The following is a 23904-nucleotide window of genomic DNA, read 5'->3' on the forward strand; positions in this document are numbered from 1 at the left end:
AGTTTAACAAAATAATTTGGATACTGATTTCCTTTAACTTGCAAAAAAAATGTTTTCCAGAGTTCAGAGACCTTCAGAGACCTGCCACCAGCCTCAGTGCAGGTCTAGTTCCCATGTGCTTCTGCTCACAGTCAGCTGCCTGCTCCAGGACTAGCTCAGTGTATAATTATGTCAATGCATACAGTCTGATTTTTTTCTACTATATGGAAACTTAATTGGAGTAGAAGAATAAATGAGAATTGCTTTACACAAATTAGAAGGTGATAGTTAATTCTCCTGGAGCAATCTTTAGATAACGGCTCATGTCATAGATTGTGGTCGATTGCAGCTCTTCTAGTAACCCAATGATATATATCAGAAACATGTGGTATGTTTGAATGGACAGGTCAATCAATCTTTGGGACTCAGCAATGAATTTTTCATAGTAATCAGAGAGTCGGTCTGAAAAATTCTGTAGTATATATTTGAACTTCTGGTGGTAATCAGAAATGATTTCCTTCATTGCAGCGGTCCAGCTTTTAATTATTTCCTGAGCACTGGTAAAAAGCTCTACAATCTTCTCTTTCCCTTTTCCATCTGCATCGACAAGAATGCTAAGATATTTCTGGATTGTTTTCTGCACTAATAGCTCAGCTTCACTTGAGAGTTGGGCAGCTATACCAGCAGCATTGACAATGTATTTGGAATGGAAGTCCTTAAGGACATGTACTAACTTGTTGACCAGGTTGATTATCTTTTCTTCAAATTCATAATATTTCAGTGTCCAGCTGACCACACTTGAATCAAGATATTCTTTGCGAAGATCCTTTATGTACTGATGGAACTGCTCTAACCCTTGAGATGCTTCTTGAAATTTGTTTTGAACAAGTTCATTTAACTTACCAAAGTCAAGGTCTAGGTTTTCTTTCAGGAATCGAGAAACATATTGAATACAACTGTCGAAGGTGATCTTGATCTCGTGTTTGATATTCTTAATGATAATAGTAAGTCTCTTCATCTTTAAGTGGTTAATTTCTTCTCTTATGTTTTCAAAAACACCTTCTAAATATCTCTGAAGATCACCTAGTATTACGGTAGTTTTGTTTGATTTGAAGGCATTCAATATCCTTTGGACCATTTGTGAGAAAGAGTTCAACTGTTTCCCATACTCCAAGGTTACATTTGTTAGTTTAAAACTTCTTGAATCAAAAGGAAATTTAATCCTTAGGTCCTTTATTAATTCAGATTTCTCCATCAGGTCTTGGACATAGGAAAACAGTATTTCTAACCCATTATGGATTTTTGAATGTACCTGCAGCAGTACCTTCCCTACTCCCCTCATGACCAAAGTAGAGAGTTCATCTGCAGTGTTTGTGAAGGCTCTACCTGGGAGCTGGAATCTTGTGAGATTCAGGTAATCAATAAGCCAGGCAATCACCTGCCTGACTATTGTTTCCCATTCCCTAGTAATATTTATTAGGATGTTAAGCACCTTATTTTGGAGTCTCTGGAGATCGATGTTGCCCTCCTGATCCAACACATCCTGGTAGGTAATCTGGGCCCTCTCACTCCACAGCTGGTAGGTTCTAGCAGCATCTCTGGCCACCCTCTTGAATTCGAGTGTCTTGTCCACCTTGTCAATCAGAATCAGTGTTCCTTGGTAGGTCTCCTCAGCCTTGTTCTGCAGACTTTTTCTCAGTTTCAAAGAGACCTCTCTCAGATTAAGTCCTGTGTACTCCTGGTGGCACTTGTTGACATAGTTATAAAGGGCCCCTGTTGCCTTGGGCACGTTGTCTTTCAGAGAACTGAGCAATTGAGACACTGCTTCCTTTTCCCAGTTAACTTTCATCTGAAATTTCTCATTAGATTCAGAGTACGGGTGCCTAAACTCAATTTTGAATATGCTGAGGTTTTTATCTGGAGACGACTAAAACCAGAAGAAAAAAAAAGGATAAAAAGAACATGTTTTCAATTATCCTGATTACATAATATACTACACTAAAACTTCATTAGCAGTTAAAAGTAAAGATCAGAGGGTCTTTCACATTCTCAAGGGAATTTATCTTTCTTATGTCAGTTCATGTGTTTGTCTTACAGTTAAACAAGTCTACTGTTGTTAATTCCTCTTTATCACGCGCCTCAGAAAGGATAAAATTATGCATGGCATTTATACACAGTAACACTTCACATTAAGGCCTTCCCAGGACTGAAGATCAGAGGAGGAGCAGGGGGAGGGGAGGAAGGGGAGAAAGAGATGGGAAAAGACGAATTCAGAGAAAAAAAGTAGTAGTGAAACAGGCCAACGTCCAGAGCCCATCCAGCAGAGATCTAGACTACCAGCAGCAGGAGCCATTCATTTTTCCAAGCCTATGACAAACTTTAGTCATAGAATCTCATAGCTTCTTCTCATCTAAGAAATTGAATGGCATCTTAGATTTGGCCCCGGAGAGCTTGCAAAGTACAATGAGACCAATCTGGGATATCTCATCTGAAAATTCTCCAGAAGCCACTGTCTGGAAATGTACTCAGCATCTAACACCATTTGCTCATGCCTCAGGTGGTGAGCCATAACCCTCCTCTTTCTCTATTTACCCAATAGTGGTAAAGTAACAGTGGTGAAATGATGTCACAGGTACATCTAATAATTAGAATCAATAAAAGACTCATTGTACTATTTCCCAGAGAATCGTTCAACCTGCTCATTGCTGTGTTTCACCTAATCTGGGAAAGTCCCGAGAAAACACTTTGCCCTGAATTATATTTATCTGCCCCAAACCTCTACTCCCCATTAGGTGAGACTCACCTGAGGGCGGTAGTAGACATTGTATGTTAAGGTGTTATTATCAGATCCCAAGTCCAAGACCACCGTGCCTATGGCTGGAGAGGCTGCTGAGTAGTAGACATTTTCACGTGCACGGCAGTGTATATGGACGTCAGTGAATGCGGGGCTGGTGATGTCCAGGCGGAGCTCTCCTTTCCAGTCCCTGCGAGCAGAAAAGCAGATGAGCCATCATGAAAGGGGAACAAAGGTGGCAAAAAAATCACAATGATCTGAAAAGGAACTAAGTTTCAATAAAAGTTTTATACGGATATCTTTGGAATTTGGCATCTTCTTTATATTCCGCGTTGATGTCACGGTGTGTAAATGTTCCTTTACCCTCATAGACAAACATGCCATCTTCAATCTTGTATGTTCCCATAACTGTAAAGGAGAGATTTTTCATTTGATTAATAACTGTAGAACACAAGCATTTTCACTGTGAAAAACAGGAGAAATCTATCTTAACTCAAATGGTATATATATACATATATATATGTGTGTATACACACACATACATACATACATATACATAAATATATATACATAAATATATATACACACACACACTATATATATATATATACATATACATATATATATATATATATATATATATATATATTTGAAACATGCAGCCACATTTTTAAAAAAATAAATAGGAGACATTATCAGTCCTAAAGTCATTACAGAAAATTCTATTTTCTTTGAACGTGTTCTTCTTAAATGTCAATAGGTTTCTATAGGATGTTACATGTCGGTATAGATCAGTGATGGGCAACCTTTTGAGCTTGGTGTGTCAAACTTCGCCAAAAAACTGAGCATAACTCGGGTAGTGTGTCACTATGAGGAAAAAAAACATTATTTCGCGATATTTATACTTTAAATAACATAAATGTATAATATATATAATAACATAACATAATATATAAAATAACATAAATGTAAATATATATAATTGTATTTAATAAACCAAAAACTAAATATTTAGTGCTGACATGCGTGTCATAGGTTCACCATCACTGGTATAGATGAATCTCTTCTTTTAAATTTGCTATAGAGAGTAATTGTGCCTCTAGTCATATCTAAATACATCATTATTGATTCACGACTCTCACTGAAAACATATAACATGTAGAATTCTTATACAGGAGGAGTTGGGACATTTCCTTACCTTTAAGGTTGTATTCCAGGAACTGTATGATTGAACTGCAGGTGGAATCCAGGAATGTTTCAACATGATCATCTTTGTTTTTCAAGCCAGCATTCCAAGTAGCATTATACAGGGGAGAGGCCACTCCGATGCGTGCCGTCAGTGCTCCAAAGGAAGGGATGTAAATCCCAGCAGGTATAGAGAACTTAATGGAAGGAATCTCAATAGTCTGCTCAGGCATGGTGATGTTTGGGAACCTGAAGTCTGCAATCTGGCCGGCCATCTCATTTAGATCCAAAACAGTAGCACCAACAGAAATACTGTTTGGATATGTAAACTGGGGCATAGTTAACTGAAATCCAGGCACAGTTATCTCAATAAAGGGAACTGAGGAGTCTTCTGGTCCAAAATACTTTGTTAACACATCAACCTCAGGGAATTTCACTTTGGGTAGTGCGGGTACATTGAGGGCAAATGGCGAAGTACTTAGCTTCTTGTAGATCTTTATTTCACTGAAGTCAAGCGTGTAGGATGGAACCTGGAGATCTGTAAACGGGACTTGGAATGCAGGTGTGAGAAGAACTGAGTTCACATTATTTAGCCTCAGTCCAGGAATAACAAATTTATCAGCCAATTCTTGCACAGGGACAGAGAAAGTATAGCCCTTGGGGTTTTTGGTGTATACAAGGGCTGTTGAAGCATGAAAATATTGTTTCCTATCCTTACTGGTGGTTACATCCAGCTTAAAAAATTCCCATAAGGTCTTGTCATAAACAGGTAGGGCAATGCTGTCGAGGAACCTTAGGTACCCTTCTAAGGAACCTGCAATGTCAAGGCGTGTCTCGTCTTGGTCATTGGAGAGTTGTACATCATTCTGGAGAGACAAGGAGTGAACCTGGACCTCACCTTTCCAGCTGGCCTTCTGGTTCTCAGGGTTAATATTCAGGGACATTTCCTGGCCAAGGTGTTTGAGATCAAGGAAGAAACTGAGCTGACTTGCATGGACCTGAGCAAGGGCTGACATTTTCCATGGGGAGAGTTCCAGGGTGGCTTTGCCTGAATGCTCTCCGGATGTTAAGGGGTACAGTAGCTGAAAGTGGTTTTTGGTGTTGTGTTCCCAGGTGGCATATATGCGTTGGAGAGAGGCTTCTCCAGCAAAGCTTTCTTTTACGTCAAGGTTCCAGAGTCTATCAACTTTGGAAGCCCCTTGTAGCTTCACTGAAGACCGAGTCCCCTTGGAATTTAAGTAAGTGCTGACCTCCCCGGCAATCATTCCTGAATATTCCCGTAAAAGGACTGAACCCTTGATATCTCCTTTGTTAGATAATTCAATGGAAAAGTAAGAAGTGAGGCTTTCTAAGCTGAATTTGTGGTCGACTGTCCCTGTAGCAGTAGAGTGCAGTTTGGTGGAATTGAAATCGTACTTTAATTCAATGGAAGAAGAAACAGTAGGTTTTGACTTGGTATTGCCATTCAGTTCTTGCTTGAAATTCATCCTTAGAATTGGAATTTGAACATTTGCTGTTGTTGTCACTGTAGCTTCCATGGTTTTCATGGTTAAGCTAATGGTACTATCATGATTGCCTTCCACATATTTGTTACTCAGAGACAAAGCTGTGGCTAACTTCAACCCTCTTTTCCTTGTCAAACTTGAGGTGCCCTCTAATTTGTACTGCAGTGCATCAATAACTGAAGAGGAGGAAGAAAGGAACTGAGCAACAATATCTGATTGGTTGTAAAGTCCGATATTTGTATTCAGTGTAATGACACTTGATTTAAAGGAAAAATCATAGGTAATATTGCCCATGGCTGGAATTAAAATGTTTGGGATACTTAATACCTTCAATTCTGGAAGAGAAAACTTGAGAAAATTCCTAGGGACTTTAAGGGCTGGCAGCTCTAGAGATGGCAGGACTATTGCATAGGAGGGCACATAGAAGCCAGAATTTGGGGTGGTGATGTTGGGGGTGCTGATCTCAAAGCCAAATGTCCACATCTTTGCTGTGAATGGAGATAGTTCAGTATTGACTACTGGAATAGTGTATCCAGGAATCTGAAGGGTCATGGGTTCCTTGTTCAGAGATTTTTCAACCGTGTACTTATCAAGCTTAATTTTTGCTTCATTATAGGATTTGGTAAAAACATCTAATGCCTTGCTTCTGACTTTCTCAAAATGTCTGTTAAAGGACTTGATGTTCCGATTGATAAACACATAAAATACGTCCAAAGGAATTGGGATAGAATGTTTGTCTTTGTTTTTCTTATACTGAGCCTTTACACTTAAATCAAATGATTGCTTTGTTGTTTTCAAGAATTCCTTCAAGCCTGTTTTTTCCCATAAGGAGAAATCTTTCACCTGGGGAATTTTGAATCCTGTATAAGGCAGGGTCATTTCAGGAATTGTTAAAGGACTGTTTAGGAAATCCAGGTTGGCTTCTCCACTTAATCCTATATGGGCGTCGGTGCTGTTCTCATTGTTTCCAGCAGAGAAATTTTGATTGTACTTATACTGATTGAACCTGGCACTGGCTTGCCAACTTGCTTGCTGGGCATTGGGACTCAGGAACAGTGCATAATTATTCAGGAAGTCTATTTTCCCTGTCAATTTTAATGGAAAAATAACTTTCAGATTTCCTTCATTGTTTGTGGATGCAGTAATCTCAAATGGAATTGCTAAAAAGAAGAGAGAATTTTTCAAATTTCCACTAACTTTTCCATTTAATTGAGCATCATGGTTGCCAGTTACCTCTATCTTCCTTTCTCCAAGCTGTGCTGTGCCTTTAGCAGTGAGAATACTGTGGCCCACATGCTGGGATTCAACTTGTGACCGGATTTCCAATTGATAATGGTCGAGAAAGCCAGATTCATAAGCCAAGGTTTGGTTTAGTCTCAGGTGTTTGCTATTGATCTTATTAGAAAATTCAAAGGAAGTGAGGAGTCCTCTGACAGTGAAGCTAATTTGTGATTCACGTGTTCCCTCATCTGAGAATTTGGGGCAGGCCAATTTCCATGATGCTCTCCCAGAAGAAGTCCATGCTATCTGTTGAGCGTCCCACAGGGACTTGATTTCATTGTGTAGGTCAGCCTGACTGGAGAAGTCCAATTTGGGGATGTGCAATTTGTGAAAGTACTTTGTGTTGCTGTCTAGGTTAATCTGATTGCTTATCTTGATTAGCACACCATTACTAAGCTCCATTGAATTTTTTTCTGTTTGCAAACCTGCCACTGTGTTTGATTTCCCCTCAATAGCATTTTCAAAAAATAGCACTTCGCTCTTATGCTCCGTGTTCAGGTACTTGCTGGAGAAACTCACAGATTCCTTCAGAACAAGTGGTTTCATCTTTGGGTACAAAAGTTGGGCATTTGCTTGAAGATCAAATTTGAGAACTTCTAATTTGGAGTGTCCTTTGGCAATGATGGAAGCCGTAATCCCTGCCTCGTTCACGGATGTCGTTACATTGTGAATGTCAGCATTCGCATCTAACGTGAAAAGGGGAGATTGGATTTTCAAAACGCTATGCAGCTTGCCAAAAGTAGGTACTTCAATTGTCTCTGAGATTTTGGGAAGCTGGAATTCTGGTATGTGAAGGTCAGGAAATTGAAAATCTTTAAGGTCAAGCTTTGGGATTACGAATTCTGGAATTGTGATTTCTGATACATGGAAGTCTGGCAGAGTGATTCTAGCAAGAATGGTGTCCGTGTCTATCAGATCCCTCAGGTACACTTCTGGAACTGGCCACTGCAGCTCACTGTTCAGCATCTGGTCAATGATTCTGATGATCTTTGCTTTTATTTCTACCAAGTCAATTGTGAAGGAAGGAATGTGGTAAGTGTCGAGGACAGTAAATTCTGGTGTGGAAAACCTGGATGGGACTTGTATATCTTTTAACTTTTTGAAATTTATCTGAACTGATGGAACCTTCAGATCTGTCAGGGGTACTATGAACTCAGGAGTCTGATACGTAGCTTCCTGAAGGACCTGGAGACTGACTTCAAAGGCAGGTATGGTCCCAAAGATGGTTTGGATTTCAGGAACAGTGAACCCTTGTTCTACCAATGCTTTCAGGTTTTCAGCCCAGCTTTGGATAGAATACTGTTCTGCAAAGTCAGTGAGGTTCTTAACAGCAAGACTCCACACGTCAGAAATATAAGTAACAATTGTGTTGTAAATTTGGCCTACTAGGAACAGGTATCGCTGAACTTTCTGTTGAAGGTCCACCTGGTACATTTGGTCTCGTATATCTTCTAGGGTCTCTTTGAATTTGGCTTTCATGTAATTTAAAGATGGTGACCTGAAAGCCTCCTGTAACCAGTCAATGAATAAGGTTATTTTGGTGCTTTTTAGGTTTTCCAGTTGAACTGAGACCGCAGCCTTGACATCTTCCACAAACTCTTTTAGTGCTTTAGCTTTCTGTGGAAGGTCCAGAGCCTGGATTTCCCCATTGATTCTCTGAGTCACCTCACGGATTTTGTTATTGGTCTCATCTATGAACTGGTGGTAATTAAATGATCTTAATTTATTTATCAACATGTCAAGGAATCTGTTTACTTTTTCAATGAAATTTTTAAAAGACAATGCTTTAAGTTGAGTGACAGCATCATCAATAAACCCAACCAATTTCTCAAAGTGATCTTTTATCCCAACTTCTTTTAAGACATTGCCCAACTTCTGAACAGTCTCCTTCAACTTATATTTTTGGGCCAACTGTACTGATTTATCCATTAAAATCTGGATGTGTTGCTCTATTTTATACATATTAATTAACTTGAGAACCATGTTTCTAAAAGCATTGATTTTCTCAGTTACTTTAAAATCTTCAATGAAATTTCTAACATAGTTTTTGACATGCTCAATCATTTGCTTTATTTTTTTAAATGAAATTGCAGCCCTCAATTGATCTAAAAGCATTCTGACATCAATAGCTTCAATCTGTTGTTTTAACTTTTCTGCAAGGTGCTGCATGTCAATATTCTGAATTTGTGTCTTGAGCTGTTGCAATTTTTCTTGTACCCAGTTTCTGATTTGATACCTATCAGTCACATTTTGAATCCAATATACTGTATTACTTCCCACTTTGTTAAAATCAATCTTTTCAGTAAATAAATATAAATCGTGGATTACTTTTACTAAAGTTACACGGATATGATAATGTTCATCAAGAATTTTCAATTTTTCAATGATTTGATCAATAATCTTAGCAATAGCTGCCTTAAAATCATGCAAATCATAATTATCTTTAATATACTGATCAACTTGTATCACATATGTTTGTAGTTGAGATAGTTTTTCATTAAAGTTGATTTGGGCATTGTCCAGTGCAATTTTTAGATCATTTTCTGTAATTCCATGATTTTTTAGGAAAGCAGTCAGTTTCTCCTTGGTTCTTGAAACTTGTGTCTCCCAGTTGACTTCATTCAGCTGTGAGAGTTTGTCCAAGGCTGTTCTGTATTTCATCACAAACTGATCAATATCGATATGTTTCAATTCTCTCTGTATGGCTTCCAATGCATTTATAATAATTATTCGACTCTTCTCAAAATGTTCTGGCAGGAGGTTAAAGAATGGGAGGTTGATGATGTGAACATCTTGGTTCTTGTCATATTTTACAGAAGCAACCATAGTGAATTCCTGGGGCTGGTCAATAGTATCCCTCATCTCCAAGGCATCGATTACATTGACAGGATCACGGACTAAAAATGGCACTTCGATCGGGGAGTCTAGCGTGGTGAGGTCAGCCAGGGCGCGCCCAGTAAGGTCCATACCAACTTTGTCTTTGGTATTGTAAGCATCAAACTCCTGGGTGTATTCATTTTTGTTCACCTGGGTCTTAAGTTTCCAGGTGGCTGTCTGTTCAGCTGGGGTGAGCAGGGCGCCGACTTTGTGCTCAAGGGCAGTGCTGACATGCCTTTTGGACTTGAGATGGTGACTGGTGGATCCTGTGTAGTCATGAGAGAAAGTTAGGGACAGAGGTTCTGCTTTCAGGAGGAATTTGCTGTACAGTTGCCCAGTGTGTTCTCCCCAGAGAACCAGTTTGCCGTTGCTGTTTGTATGTACATCAACGGTCATTGTAAACGGGGCCATCACAGAGTGGAAAACGTTGCTGAAATGCAGTGAGTCCGAGTTGTAGCTCGTACTGATGTCAGTGGTGGAAGATAGCCCGGCGAGGTTTGTGCTGAGCCGATGGCTGAACTCTGTGTTCTGCACTTTAGCTACCGTGTCTGCTTTATAGCTTGCTGACAGGTCTGCATAAGAAAGGGTGTAGATGTGTTTTATTTCATCATTTCGGTAGGCTCCTTTTATGTTCCCACCCACATTCAGCTTCAGGGGTTCTAGCCGTAATTTCGCATGGTTGGTCAGATCCAGATCATTGAATTCCAGGTCATTGTTTAAAGTAGTTACAAGAGAATAGGGCTGTAGTTGTAGATTAAACGTTTGCTTATACGACTTGTCGGAGCTATAAATGTTGTCCAGTTTTGAAGAGAAGTCTAGTGACAACCCTGCAATGTTCAGACTGTGTATGTGGTGGAGTTTCATTTCCGCATATGAGCCCATCATGTCATTTGAAAGCTTAAGTCCCTCCTGGTTAATTTTGAAGTTGAAGATATTTTTGCTGTCGACACCCAGAATCATGGCCTGATAGGCACTTCCCAGTGACACCTCTGTGAGGGCAGCTTTTCCATCTAGACTGAATTTTGCATTGTGCTCCCTGAAGCGACCATTTGTGGTTAATTTCACAGATGCCCCAGAGAGCCCAAGGGCTGCATTCAGCTCATTCTCCAACATCAGGGGGCTATACTTCAAGTTGGTCGTTGCGCTGGTAGACATCCCATCTCGGGCAATCCTTAGTGTTGCTTTGTGAGCACCGGTATTAATTTTGTCGGTGCCCAGGATGTCAGCATTTAGTTCAAGACCCTGGGAATTCAGGGATCCAGAAAGCAGGGTGAAGAACCTCAGGGACTTGTAGTCAGCCTGGTACTCAGAACGCAGCGATGCCCTTTGCGTAGAGAAGGCCAGATCTACTTTGTTAGAAGTGGCAAAGTCCTCATACTGCCCGTTGGTGTCAGATTTCACAGTCAGCTCGTAGTTCTCGTATTTCAGGGAAGCAGTATTTTTAATGATGCCATCTTGCAGATCTGAGCTGGAGGTGAGGGAGAATGTTCCATCTTCATATCTTCCTATGATCTGATTAGTGCCCTGGAGGTAGGTGGAGTTAAACTTCAGGTTGGACTCTCCGGTTCGCTGGCCAGTGGTAGGATCCTTTTGATAGGACAGGCCATATGCACCGTTAGCATAGAATGAAGAGACTCTGAACTGCCCATCAATCTTGACTTCCTTGATGTACAAATGCTCCTTCTGTTTGGAGTCCAAATGCACGGAAGCGGACATCTGTGGTCCCCAGGCACTAGATGCATCGAATGTTAGCAAACCCTTGGAGGCTGGATTGTTTCCCATCTTTTCTACATGGCTGAGTTTGACATTGGAATCCAGAAGTTTGTGGTGTAGAGATCCACTGCATGATAATGTGAACGTATTCCTGTGGTTGTATGTTGTTTCTCCAGACCCTAACACAAAAATGAAATCATACGGGTTAGATTAGGCGATACATTTCCAGAACAATTTCTATGTTGTCAGACTTTCAATAATAAAGCCCCATTGATCTGGGTCAATTGTGTAACAGTCTCCTCCATCTCTACCGTAAGCATGAAATCTGATAGCAAAGAGTATTCCTACAGGAAGACTTCCCTGACCACTAATGACGTTGCTGGGTTTCGTTACTAAGAGCTTCCTCTGTACCTTATGCTTATACATGATACCCTATCATAGTACCTCTTAGAGTGAACTTTAATTGCCAGTTTACCTGTTTTCTCTGTTACTGCCTAGTAGACTATTTAGTATATTTTATATGTTTAACACATATTTTTATTGGTTGAATAAATGAATAGATATCCAAGTAGCAAGAAAAATATTTGTAAAAAGCCCAAGTCTTTTTTCTCCCTGGAGGAGGCTATCCCATCAGAGCCTGCAATGAATTAGCCCTGTGCACCCTCTACCCAAGCATGACCCACCTTGTACGCTGTAGGACAGCAGGTCAACCGCAGAGTCGGCCTTCATGTGGTACCGAGCCTGAAGGCTAAAGTGGTCTGTGCTGGTGTTGCCACCAGTGTAGGAGGCAGACCAGTTGTACAAGTTGCTGTAGATATTTGTGGAGAGGTCTAGAACCCCCAAGTGAGGCACCCGCAGTTCATACAACTTGGGAATGGTGAAATTGGGGAGTTGGTACTCTTGAGGCGGCTGGTAGAATCCCAAAAATGGCAAGCTAATGACTAGTCTCTGAACAGTCTCCAACATCTTTAGATCTTTGGAGGATTTGCCACCCAAGGGCAAAGGAATCTCAATTTTCACACTGTTCTTGTTGAAGGTGTATTTGACCCGGCCATCACTGAAATAAAGAACAAAGACAATGTCCATAATCAGACATCAAGAACTCAAAATTCTCTGCCACCTGATCTTCCAAGTGGTAGTGCGTGCACCCCGTTTCCAAGCCCATTCTCACTTTTCCTCATGCTACTCCTTATGCCTGAATCCCTCTGCTTGTACGTCCACCTATCAAACACTCACATCCATTCCAAACCCAAGAACCACTTTCTTATCAGTACCAACCTATTTAAGTCACAATTAACTTCTCTTGTTCTGATAGTGACACAGTCCCTTGCACCTATCTCAAAGCATGTCATAATTCTGCGTATATAATTAGAACTTATTTGCTTGCACTTTGTCCATGTCTACATGGTATCTTCCTGGGAGGAAGGGTTACATTTTTAGATTATTCTTCTCACTGCACCTAGTGTAATATCTTGCACATAGGGGACCGTTAATCCATATCTGCTAAACTGAATTCAAGCAAGTTGACATGTGGAAAGAACACAGGTGTGGGATAGAGTGCTAGCTTCCACTGATGGTGGAAGTGTTTCTGAATTCACCTTTCTGATGTTATCTGTGCAGTGATCTCTGCTGACCTCACGGAGGTAAATAGCAAATGAGAGAAATACCCAAACCAGTTTGCAATCTCTTCAATGCTATCCACAGATCATGGCCTATTATAATAGCCTGTAAGAATAGAGTAGGATGGCAGACTTTTAAATGTTGTAAGTAAATCAACTGTTCATTGCACTACTCCAACAGGGACTGGACGCCGCCCATCCAGGATTCTGACATGCACTAGGAGGAGGCTTGCTAAGACTGATGCTAAGGTCCATGGTCCTGTCTTTTCAGCACAGCACAAAGAAGACTGCTGGTCAGAGGCCCTGGTGGTGAAGGAAGAGGTTCCTGGATTCTCTGAAGCTGCCACTCTTTCCCGCTTGTCTTCAATAGGCGTGTCCATGTGAGTGTTTTGGCAGGATTCGGCCCTTTCACACTTATTTGGTCTAGTAAACTCTGTGGCTCAGCCACACACTATGGAAAGGCCCATGTGACACAGGCCCCTTGTTTCCTTAACCCTGAAGATCATACAGAGAAGAGTAAACCTAGGAAAGACTATTGCCTTTACAGCTCATGCTCAGATTTTTAATTTTATTTCCATGAAATAAAGCAAAGCATTATGTGCATTTTCCGTAAATGTAAAGGTGGCCCGACTTCACTGGGAATTGGGAATCTGACTTCACTATGAGGATGAAGCTATATTGCTAAAGTGAAATACTCCCTCAGAATGCTGCCTCTCTTCAGTGTTCAGTGACTGCTCCTACCCTTCCGAGCTCAACGGCAAACTTGTAGTCAGCAATTCTGCTAGACACTCTTGAATCCTTCACAAACAATTATGAGTATATTCTGATCCTGACCAAAGGGGGACTTTACTTATAATGGAGGAAAACTGAATGGCTTTCACATTCAGGTTGCAGTGAGTAAAACATATCAGGGTGAAAGTACTAGAATCCTCGTCTATTTCTTAGCTTCTTTCTGACTGGATTGGCATTCACATTCTGACCTCATGTTTAATAATGCAAAAATGCCACAGTGTTGATGCTTCAGTTATAAATCTCCTTAAAGTGCTTAAATTATTTCCCTTAAAAATGTGAATTAGAGTCTAAATAATGCTAAGTAAAATCTTCCATTTACTTTGTCTGGTTCAAGAAATTTTTCTATTTACAATAAATAGCTAAGATCTGGAAACAGCCCAAGTGCCCATCAATAGATGAGTGGTTAAAAAATCTGTGATACATTTACACAATGGAATACTATGTGGCTATGTATAAAAAACAAGAAGGATCTTTTAACCTTTGGGACAGCATGATGGGACCTGGAGAGCATTATGCTAAGCGAAATAAGCCAGTCAGAGAAAGACAAGTATCACATGATCTCACTTATATGTGGAATCGAATGAACAAAATAAACGGAGGAACAAAATAGGTCCAGAGGTATAGAAGCATGGAACAAACTGACAGATCTCAGAAAGGGAGGAGGATGGGAAGAGATTAACCAAAGAACTTGTATGCATATATGCATAACCTATAGACACAGATAACAGTGTGGTAAAGGCCTAGGGTAGGACAGGAGCAGGGGGGTGGGGGGCGAGGAGGGGCCAAGAGGGGATAAAGGGAGACATCTGTAGTACTGTCAATAATAAAAAATGGCCCTAGCTGGTTGGGCTGAGTGGATAGAGCATCAGCCTGTGGACTGAAGGGTCCCAGGTTTGACTCTGGTCAAGGGCACATGCCCAGGTTGTGGGCTTGGTCCCTGGTAGGGGCCGTGCAGGAGGTGTCTGATCAATGATTCTCTCTCATCATTGATGTTTATGTCTCTCTCTCCTTCTCCCTTTCTCTATGAAATCAATAAAAATATATATTAAAAAAGAAAGAAATAATTTAAGAAAATAGAAAAAAAGAAAATTTTCTGGTTTCTTTTTATACCTGTTCAAGAAGAGGTTTTCTGGAATGTGGAACTCTGGCAGTGCCATCTTCTGGTTCAACTGTTTTAGGTAATCTTGCAAATTCTGGGCATAAGGAAGACGCACGAATGCCTTCTGAAACCATGTGTTTGTTGCCTACAAAATAATAGACATTTTCAGAGCAGTGGGCATAGAAAGGCCTCAAAGTGCAATTAACACTAGGTGATAATCCATATTTGACAGATCAATCACTAAGCAGGATGATACACTGAAAGTTAAAAATAAATTATAGAAAATTATACATTTTTGTCAGTCATGGATCACTTCCTGTATTTTATTAAAGGAGCATATAACATAGTCAGACTCCTAGCCAGTGTCCTGACGCTTCCTTTGATATCGTTGTCTTGGCAAACTCTTCCGCTTACTAGTATATTTGTTTGGCACTTATCATCTACAGCCTTGGGTAACCGGCTAACCATGCACGCATGCTCCTTTTCTCCCCAGAAAATTCCCTGGGGGCAGGAAGCATGCCTTATCCATCTTTGGATCCCCTCCTTCACCTAACTCAGGGCTGAGCATATAATTAGCACTTATAACCATGTATTTATTGACTGATTTGTACTTACAACCATTAATTTGGAACCCATGTGCCGGAAAGTCATGTCTGTTTTAGGAACTCTGTGATCCAAGAGACTGTTGGCATACATATGCAACCTTTTAGAGTAATCAGAGAGATCCATGGGGAAACTGGAAGCTGCTTTTTTGGTATCTACATTGGTGCCCGTGTTCCATTCAAATTCAATCTTCTCTTCATCTGAAAGCACACATGTGAAATAGTTGTCAGTGGTACCAGGTCAGCTTCTAACCAATGGCTCTCAACACTGCACTCAAGTCCAGAGCGCTCTCAGAAGCGCTCCTATGGGGAAGAGGTACTCACCATAACGCCATGCCAACTTCTTGGAAATTGTTGAGCCGTATGCTGTGGCAGATGAGTCCATTTGGAGGAGCAGTTTTGTGGGAGTCCACTGGGCGAGGGCTTCACTTCTGGCTTCTGCTTGCAAACGGGGTATGGAAAGAACACCTTTGATTTTGCCTTCTTCCTTCTTGTCATAACTATTGGAAAGAAAATCAGTTGACATCAATGACTTTGTCCATTCCAGGAAGATACACAAAATTAAACAGAAGTTCAACTTGTGGTGATAAAAATGAAATACATGGATGGCTCAGAGAAATTTCCAGAGATCAAACTCGTTAACTTCTACAGTCAATTTCAGCAGGACTTTCTAGGGAGATATGGGAGAAAGAGAAGGTTTTCTTAAAACGTTTGAATGCTGCTCTAACATTTACTAGCTCTATCGTCTTGGCCAAAGTACTTAACCCCACTGAGCTACTGTCTCCTTATATATGAAATAGGGAAACTTGTACCTACTTTGGAGTTTATTATAAGAACTGAGATGATTTCTTTAAAACACCCAGCACATTGCCTGATGAATAGTTAAGTGCCCAGTAAATGGCAAAAAGATCTAACTGGATATGTGCAGAGGGTCAGAATGTTGATGGCTCTGCCCCTTGGACTGTAGACCAGTAATGATTGGTCTGGTCAGCTTTAGAGCTGCAAAGGAAGACAGGAAAGAGCCACAAGGGCCAGCAGCTCCAATCAGATCACCCCAAGCCTTCCTTACCTTATGTGGCCTGTGAAGGCGACCTCAGTGATTTTCTTGTTTTGAATGTCGATGGTGAGTTTGTAAGATGTCTTTTCCTCAGCAGATTCATCACTAACTCTGAGGACTGTCCCAAGATCAATGTCAAAATCTGGAATTTGCGTTTCACTGGTCAAAGTCATAGTCTGCCGGTTATATTTGATTGTCATCGTGGCCTCGGTCTGCTTTACACCTGAAAGATTGCAAAAGATGATTAAGATGTATATTCAGAAGCTTTGTTTGGGATGGAAAGAGAGAAAAGTATAGAGAAACACCAAGTACTCTATGGGCTTAAATGAGGAAACACTGCAGGATTTTATCCTAATTTTTGAACTCAGTGGTGCTCATGTACTTGTTCAATCTGCAAATATTTATCATATGCTAGGCACTGCTCTTGGCACTGGGGAGTGGGGAGAGGGTTCTTGCCTTCATGGAGCTCACATCCTGGTATGGGAATACAGATAATAAACAAGTAGTTATTTATGTCAGATGGTAAATAATATTGTAAAGAAACTGCAACTGGATATGACAATGAAGTTAGAAAGAGGTGCTATTTCATGTGTGGTGGTCAGGGAAGACCTCCCTGATAAGGGAATATTTGGGCAGAGAATTGAATGAAGAGAACGGTGGAGCCATGGCACATTCTTGGGGGAGAGCATCCCACAAAGGACCTACTGTGGGAAACACTCAGCATGTTCATGGAACAGTAAGGGCTCGAGGTCCTTCTGTGTCAAGCAGATGTGACAACTCTACATGACTCTCCAATGATGACACCCTCCCTGGTTCCTTTTCCCTCCCTCACCTTCTTTCCTCCCTGACTCCTTCTTTCTTTGTAACAAGGTTTCATATTTCCTTCAATTCAGAGGTTTACCCATTTTATGTCTTTTGTCAAACTGTTACATGACATATTTTTTTAGCAGGCACCCTGTGGATTTGTTTTTCTAGTTTAATTTTGGAGCACACTATTCCTACCTAAAAAAAATCTTTGGAAGTGAACATCTAAATTTGCCCCATACCCTATAATGCTTCTCTAGTGGCCTTGCCCATCTCAGTAAATGCCATCTCCATTATTCAGTTGCATGGGCCAAAGAAAAACTTACAGTCGTCAGATCCCTTTTTTCCTTACGCTCAACACCCACTATATCAGCAAGCCTTGTCAGCCTAGTCTTCAAAATATGGCCAGAATCCAATCACATCTCAGATCTCCTAGGCCACTGCTCTAATCCAAAGCCCCACCACCTTTGGCTTGGATTACTGCCATAGCCTACGTACTAATTTCTCTGCCTTTGTGCCCCTAGAGTCTTTCCTCGACATAAACATAAATCAAATCATGAAAACTCTCCTTGGCTTCTTATTTCACTTAGTAAAAGCCAATGTCCTTATTGAAACCTACAAGGTTATTCTTTCCCCACCTCCCCTTTCATTCTGACCTCATCTCCTACCATTTCCTCCCCACTCTCTCTGCTTCAGTCATACTAGCTTCCTTCCTTTTCCTCAACCATAGCAGCCATACACCTGCCTCAGGGCCTTTGTACCTGCTGGCTCCTCAGCTTGTAAAGCTTTCTTATGGCTTACCCCATTACTTCCTTCAAGTCTCTCTTCTATGCTCCCTCTAGTGGTAAGACTGTATCATTCGAAATGGCACTTCCTTCCCGTCTCTTCCTACTCCCAACATTCTCTGGACTCCTCTAGGTCCTATTTTTCTCCTCAGCACCAATCTGACATTCTCAATATTTACTTATTTGGTTATCCTATATAATAAAAGGGTAATATGCAAATTAACCCTAACAGCAGAATGACTGGAACGACTGGTTGTTGTGACAGGCGCTGACCACCAGGGGGAAGATGCTCAATGCAGGAGCTGTCCCCTAGTGGTCAGTGTGCTCCCACAGGGGGAGCTCTGCTCAGTCACAAGCCGGCTGACAGCTGCGAGCACAGTGGTGGTGGCAGGAGCCTCTTCTGTCTCCGTGGCAGTGCTAAGGATGTCTGACTGCAGCTTAGGCTGCTCTACGCAGGGAGTGGGCCTAAGCCATCAGTCGGACTTCCCCCAAGGGCTCCTGGGCTGCAGAGGAAAGTCTGACTGCCAGCTTAGGCCCATTCCCCCAGGGAGTGGGCCTAAGCCATCAGGTGTACATCCCCCAAGTGGTCCCAGACTGCAAGAGGGCACAGGCTGGGCTGAGGGACCCCCCGAGTACACGAATTTTTGTGCACCGGGCCTCTAGTTTACTATAAACTCCATGAGGGCAGAGACCATCTCCACTGCTTACTGTTCTAGCCTCAGCTCTAAGAATAGGCCCAACACATACCAGGTACTCAGTACCTATTTGTTATACACATTAACTTGAAGGTGTCCTCCTTGTGAGTTCTGGACCTGAGACTGAAGGCAGAGATGGAAGAGCCATTTTCTAGACACTTACCTTCTGCCTGAGCTACAAACTCCAGTGTGTCCACCTGGGCCTCGTCCTCTTTCTGGAGATTGTAGATTGCACTGGCAGAATACTGCTCCACTTCTCCCGTAGGCTGCAGTTCCAGTTCATATCTAAAGATGCTATAATGCATAGAGAATGGTGTTAGAGCTTTCCATGACGATGAGAACATCAACAAAGCAACTTAACCTCAATAGCAACAAAAACATGGTCCTTTTTTTAACATTGACCCTTCTCCTTCACTAGTGATGAGCTTTATGGTCCCTTTCAGTCCCTCCAGGAGCCCAAGGCAAGGACAAAGCCCAGGATTCCCAGGGTTTCTGGACAAGTAGAACAGCAGGAGTTGCTGGTTGTGTCAGCAAAGCTGAGACCAAGCAGTGGAAGTGGGGTAGGGGTTTGAAGACAAGTTGCTTTTAAGCAAGGCGAGGGCTTTGGACAACAATGGGCTCCAGAAAAGGCCGCCCCAATGTATCTGGAGGCTCAGAAACACAGAGTTAGAAGCACATTGGAATCTGTGCTGTGATGCCCTCATCTAATGCATAAGGAGAAAGAGGAGGCACCTTCCACAAAGAGATGCTTTTACTACTTATTTATAAATTTATTTATTTAATCCTCACCCAAGGAGTGAGGATATTTTTTCTATTGATTTTTTTTTAGTTAGAGTGGAAGGGGGGGGGAGAGAGAGAGAGAGAGAGAGAAAGAGAGAGAGAGAGAGAGAGACGGGGGGAGGAGAGGAAACATCAATATGATGGAGACATATCCATTGGTGGCCTTCCACTTGTGCGTTGACTGGGAATTGAACCTGCCATCCTCCAGTTCGCAGGCCGATGTTCCAACTACTGACCACATGGGCCAGGGCCAAAGAGATGCTTTTAAAGGAGTGTTTCTCAATGGCAATGGGTGTAGGTCCCTCAGGGGAGTATGAGAAAATCAACTTGGCTATTTATTTTTTGAGCTAAGACTTCCCTCAGTGGTCATGACTCCTCACCTTCCAATACTGCCACTCCCTTCCCTCCTATGGAAGAACCCAGTCCTAGACTCAAAGTTTAGGCAGGAGTTTGTGTATCCTTCAGGTGTGCTGGGTAGAGGATCACTGTTTTAAATAATTAATAGATGGTGCAAATCCCTGAGGCTTGTGAAACAGGCCTACAATACACAATATTTTTTTTCCATTGCCCTGCTAGGTGGCCATAATGTAGAAGGTAAGCAGATGCTGGCCGGGACATTGAGCATGGCTGACCTGGTGTCTCCGATCAGAGGAGAGTAAGAACTGGTGTTGGAGTAAGTGCCCGTGGTGCAATAGTTCAGGCCGGTAAAGAAAGGCTTGCAAGTTGACCAGGAATTCCTGTTCTCCGTTAGAGGTGGAGTCAATTCCGTTTTGATGGTAGAGACCAAATGCATTGTGTTACTAGTGAAGAAAGAAGAATCCCGAGTTATCTCCAAGTCATAAATCAAAGTGAACATCGCTGATTCTCAAAGCGCAAATGCCCCCTTATCTTGTCCTTTATATCCCCCCTGTCTAAAGCCATCCCAAATTCTTTGATTTACTCTGAAACAAATCATAGTAAGAAGAACATCAGCAAGGCTAACAATCACAGTGGCTCTATGTTTCACTTGTTATCGGCAATCCCCACAACAGCAGGCATGAGGACCCTAATTTTACACAGAAAACAGAGGCTCAGAGGTGTTAAATAACCATCGCTGGGACCTGACCTCAGGTGTGTCCCTTCCTTCTTGTGATGCAGGGCAAGAAGTGCCCTGTATCTCTTTCATCTGAAACCTCAGTCTCTACTGGCTTTTTTCCATCTGCATTAAACGCGCGCGCGCGCGCGCGCGCGCACACACACACACACACACACACACACACACACGCTCCCAAGGATGATTTCTCTAGAGCTAGTGTTTTTTCATTCTCAAAACAAACAAATGAATAACAAAAAATCACAACCTAATAACAACTAGTTAATCAGTAGGTCTTTAGTCTCTATTTAGTAAAATGTGGAAGGTTGGGGAAATTGTAATTATTTAGTGAGTCTAGGTTAGGTTAAAAATAGGTAATCCAGTACCTTCTCTCCCTCTGTCACCACAGATCCACTGGGGCCAGAATTATCTCAATTAACTGTCTGGCCTGGCCAAGTCCTGCAGGTACAGACTCGATTCTCTTTCAAACTGGCTAGTCAGAATTAACTGAAAGAATTACCTGACACTGAACAGCTTGACTGGCCTCTTTGGAGCTGGAATGCTGAACTTCAGATGCCCCAAGTTTAGGCCAACTCGGGCCTCCAAGCCTGTCTCATGGAAGAGGTTCGTGTTCATTTGGACCCCATTCCTAGCAAAGTCTGGAATGACGATGCCCATATTCGTCACAAACTCCACAGACACAGAGGGCTTTGTCACCAGTTCCATCTGCATCTTCTGTAAGTCAGAAAATGACCTGTTCAGCTTAGTCCCATGCAGTCAGATCAAGCCCTCTCCCCATCCCTGGGCAAATATTTATGGATAGATCACACCTCAGCAAACATTACTGTGATTTGTGTGAAGGAAGAAAGCCAAGTTATCCATTCTCTATTATCCAGACAACTCTGATACCCAGGACGAGAAAGTGCTGAAGTTAACTTTAAGCATAAGATAAAAAGATGACAGGAATCCTCATGTATTGAGAGAATAGCTGAATTCTCATGTGACCACCATGCCCCATGGCAGCTAGCGAGGTGGAACCCTAAAGTTTTTCATAAACATGAATGTGGTGATTACACTGATGAGGCACTTCACCTTGAACTGGAAACACATTTGAAAGTTGCACAAGGGCACCACCCCAGTAGGAAAGGAACAACCGGAAGAATCAGAAGGTGAACAGACTCTTACATCCTTGACTTCCAGTTTCACCCCAGCCTGGATTCCAGGAGCGAGGACTCCAGAGGAGGACACTTGCAGTGGTAACCCAAGTCCAGTGGGGAGTTCAAAGGCATTGTCCATGAAGATGTAGTGAAGAAACAAGTCATTCTTTGAACCTTTCTTTAGGGCCTCTGCGACCTGTAGACCCAACAGGGGAGAACCACGAAACGTCAGCCTCCTCGAAGTGGGCTTTGTGAAATGCTCCCTCCCATTAGACAATAATTCTTCTTCTTCACCGGAAAGGAAGGATCTAGCATAGATTAGCTGAAGAGTATAATAAGTAAACATGAATGATTATTGATTTCAACACATTGGGATATAAAATATTGCCCTGGATAGATATCATATCATTTTCAACTGATGATTCAGAAGGCATTTAAGACTTTGCTGGGCCTCAGAGCTTTTGGGATTGAAGTCTCACTGTCTGGCACGGCTTCATTCTGGTTTTTTTAGAGTCTATGTGTAAATGAAGATTTACTCAAAGTATAATATATTATGATAAAATGAATTTAAAAACCACTAATTTTTTGAAACTGAGTTATTGAGATGACATACATATTAGTATGCATTGGCTTTTGTTTTTTAAGACGTAGCTAGAAAATAACTTGAGGTATTTTCTTAAAGCAAACTATTTATTAAATCCTAGGGAGTAAATGTCCATATTTTCTCCCTTCTTAATAAATTAATAAAAACTATAGCTCACATTTAGCTAATAGATGACAGTTTTCCAAATATGTTCTTTCATCATTTCAATATGAAAATAAACCTGTAGCATTGTTTTCCAGATGAACGAATGAATGGTCTTAAGAGATACATCTAACAGTTTAATTTCTAAATGTTATCAATTCTCTGTGATCCCAGAATCTTCTTCACTGAACATCAAGGCAAACCTTTGAAGGAAGCTCACGCACTTTTGCTGGCTAGAATCTGCAGGGAGATCTAAAAAGAGCACAGGCTAATCTCATCACCCGTGATGGGGCCTGACCCACTTACCATGTGGGGGATCCCCCTCAGAGTACGGACACCATTCAGGAGCAGCCTTCCCAGGAGCTGGAGGTCATCGAGCCTGACAAAGCCAAGCTCCTCTCCTAAGATGCGGAGGTAGGCTCTGGCTTCTGGGAATTCTTTGGATTTCAAGTCCTTGATCAGCTTCTCAACATTAAGCATAATTCCTTTGACCATGTCCTAGGATTTTAACAACAACATATGTAGTGAGATGTCAGAGCTGTCAAACACCTTTAGGTTTCTGACATGGGCCTGTCTGCTGACCACAAAGGACCTAAATTCAAACAGTCAGGGTCGGGTACAGGGCAGACAATGGAATCAGGCTCTCACCTCTTATTTGAAGGATAAAGAGCTTCTCCAAATTGAGATAAAAAAAAAAACTGAGGTCGCCGAAACCGGTTTGGCTCAGTGGATAGAGCGTCGGCCTGTGGACTGAAAGGTCCCAGGTTCGATTCCGGTCAAGGGCATGTACCTTGGTTGCGGGCACATCCCCAGTAGGGGGTGTGCAAGAGGCAGCTGATCGATGTTTCTCTCTCATCGATGTTTCTAACTCTCTGTCCCTCTCTCTTCCTCTCTGTAAAAAATCAATAAAATATATAAAAACAAAAAAAACAAAAAAACTGAGGTCTTGTCAAGGACAGTCAGTGGTGCTTCCCCACTGTTCTTACCTTGAATAATGAATGCATAGTAAGAGGGATCTCTACTCTCCAGGATGTTAGGATCCCTATGGCTCCCCACGATGAGCAGATCCTCTAACCCCGACCCCCTCCCCGGCTGATGCGCTCTCTCCTTTGTCTAGGGAAGAATAGTAGGCAGGGGCTTCTTGGGAAAATGAGCTGCCAAATAAATTGGCCAAAACCTTAAAAAACACCTGATACTTGACAAGTTTTTCTTAGCAATGAGAATTCCATAGACTGATGCTTAGACATTGAGAGAGAAAAGAGTGACTGACAGACTCAAAATAGATCAAGGACCCTCAGCCTCAAATGGAGGTAAGTAGATTAGAAGATGGAGGCGGGGCTACCTGTGAGCACCTATGAGTAAA

The 23904-nt window shown here is 41.8% G+C and overlaps 1 protein-coding gene across 1 annotated transcript in view; it reads right to left on the reverse strand.

Moving 5' to 3' along the window:
- Positions 1-253: 253 nt before the first annotated feature.
- The window catches only part of APOB (apolipoprotein B), a 38299-nt gene continuing 14648 nt past the window's right edge, over positions 254-23904 (reverse strand). Inside the window, exons 16-29 of the mRNA XM_054728236.1 lie at positions 22848-23039; positions 21825-21992; positions 21160-21371; positions 20200-20367; positions 18951-19072; positions 16516-16726; positions 15771-15946; positions 15460-15647; positions 14856-14989; positions 12018-12391; positions 3972-11513; positions 3067-3181; positions 2783-2963; positions 254-1906 (exon numbers count right to left, since the gene is read on the reverse strand). Of these exons, the coding sequence (XP_054584211.1) occupies positions 254-1906; positions 2783-2963; positions 3067-3181; positions 3972-11513; positions 12018-12391; positions 14856-14989; positions 15460-15647; positions 15771-15946; positions 16516-16726; positions 18951-19072; positions 20200-20367; positions 21160-21371; positions 21825-21992; positions 22848-23039 (11436 nt within the window). The remainder of the gene's footprint in view (positions 1907-2782; positions 2964-3066; positions 3182-3971; positions 11514-12017; positions 12392-14855; positions 14990-15459; positions 15648-15770; positions 15947-16515; positions 16727-18950; positions 19073-20199; positions 20368-21159; positions 21372-21824; positions 21993-22847; positions 23040-23904) is intronic.

Source organism: Eptesicus fuscus, chromosome 16 (genome assembly GCF_027574615.1).
Source record: "Eptesicus fuscus isolate TK198812 chromosome 16, DD_ASM_mEF_20220401, whole genome shotgun sequence".
NCBI classification, from domain to species: domain Eukaryota; kingdom Metazoa; phylum Chordata; class Mammalia; order Chiroptera; family Vespertilionidae; genus Eptesicus; species Eptesicus fuscus.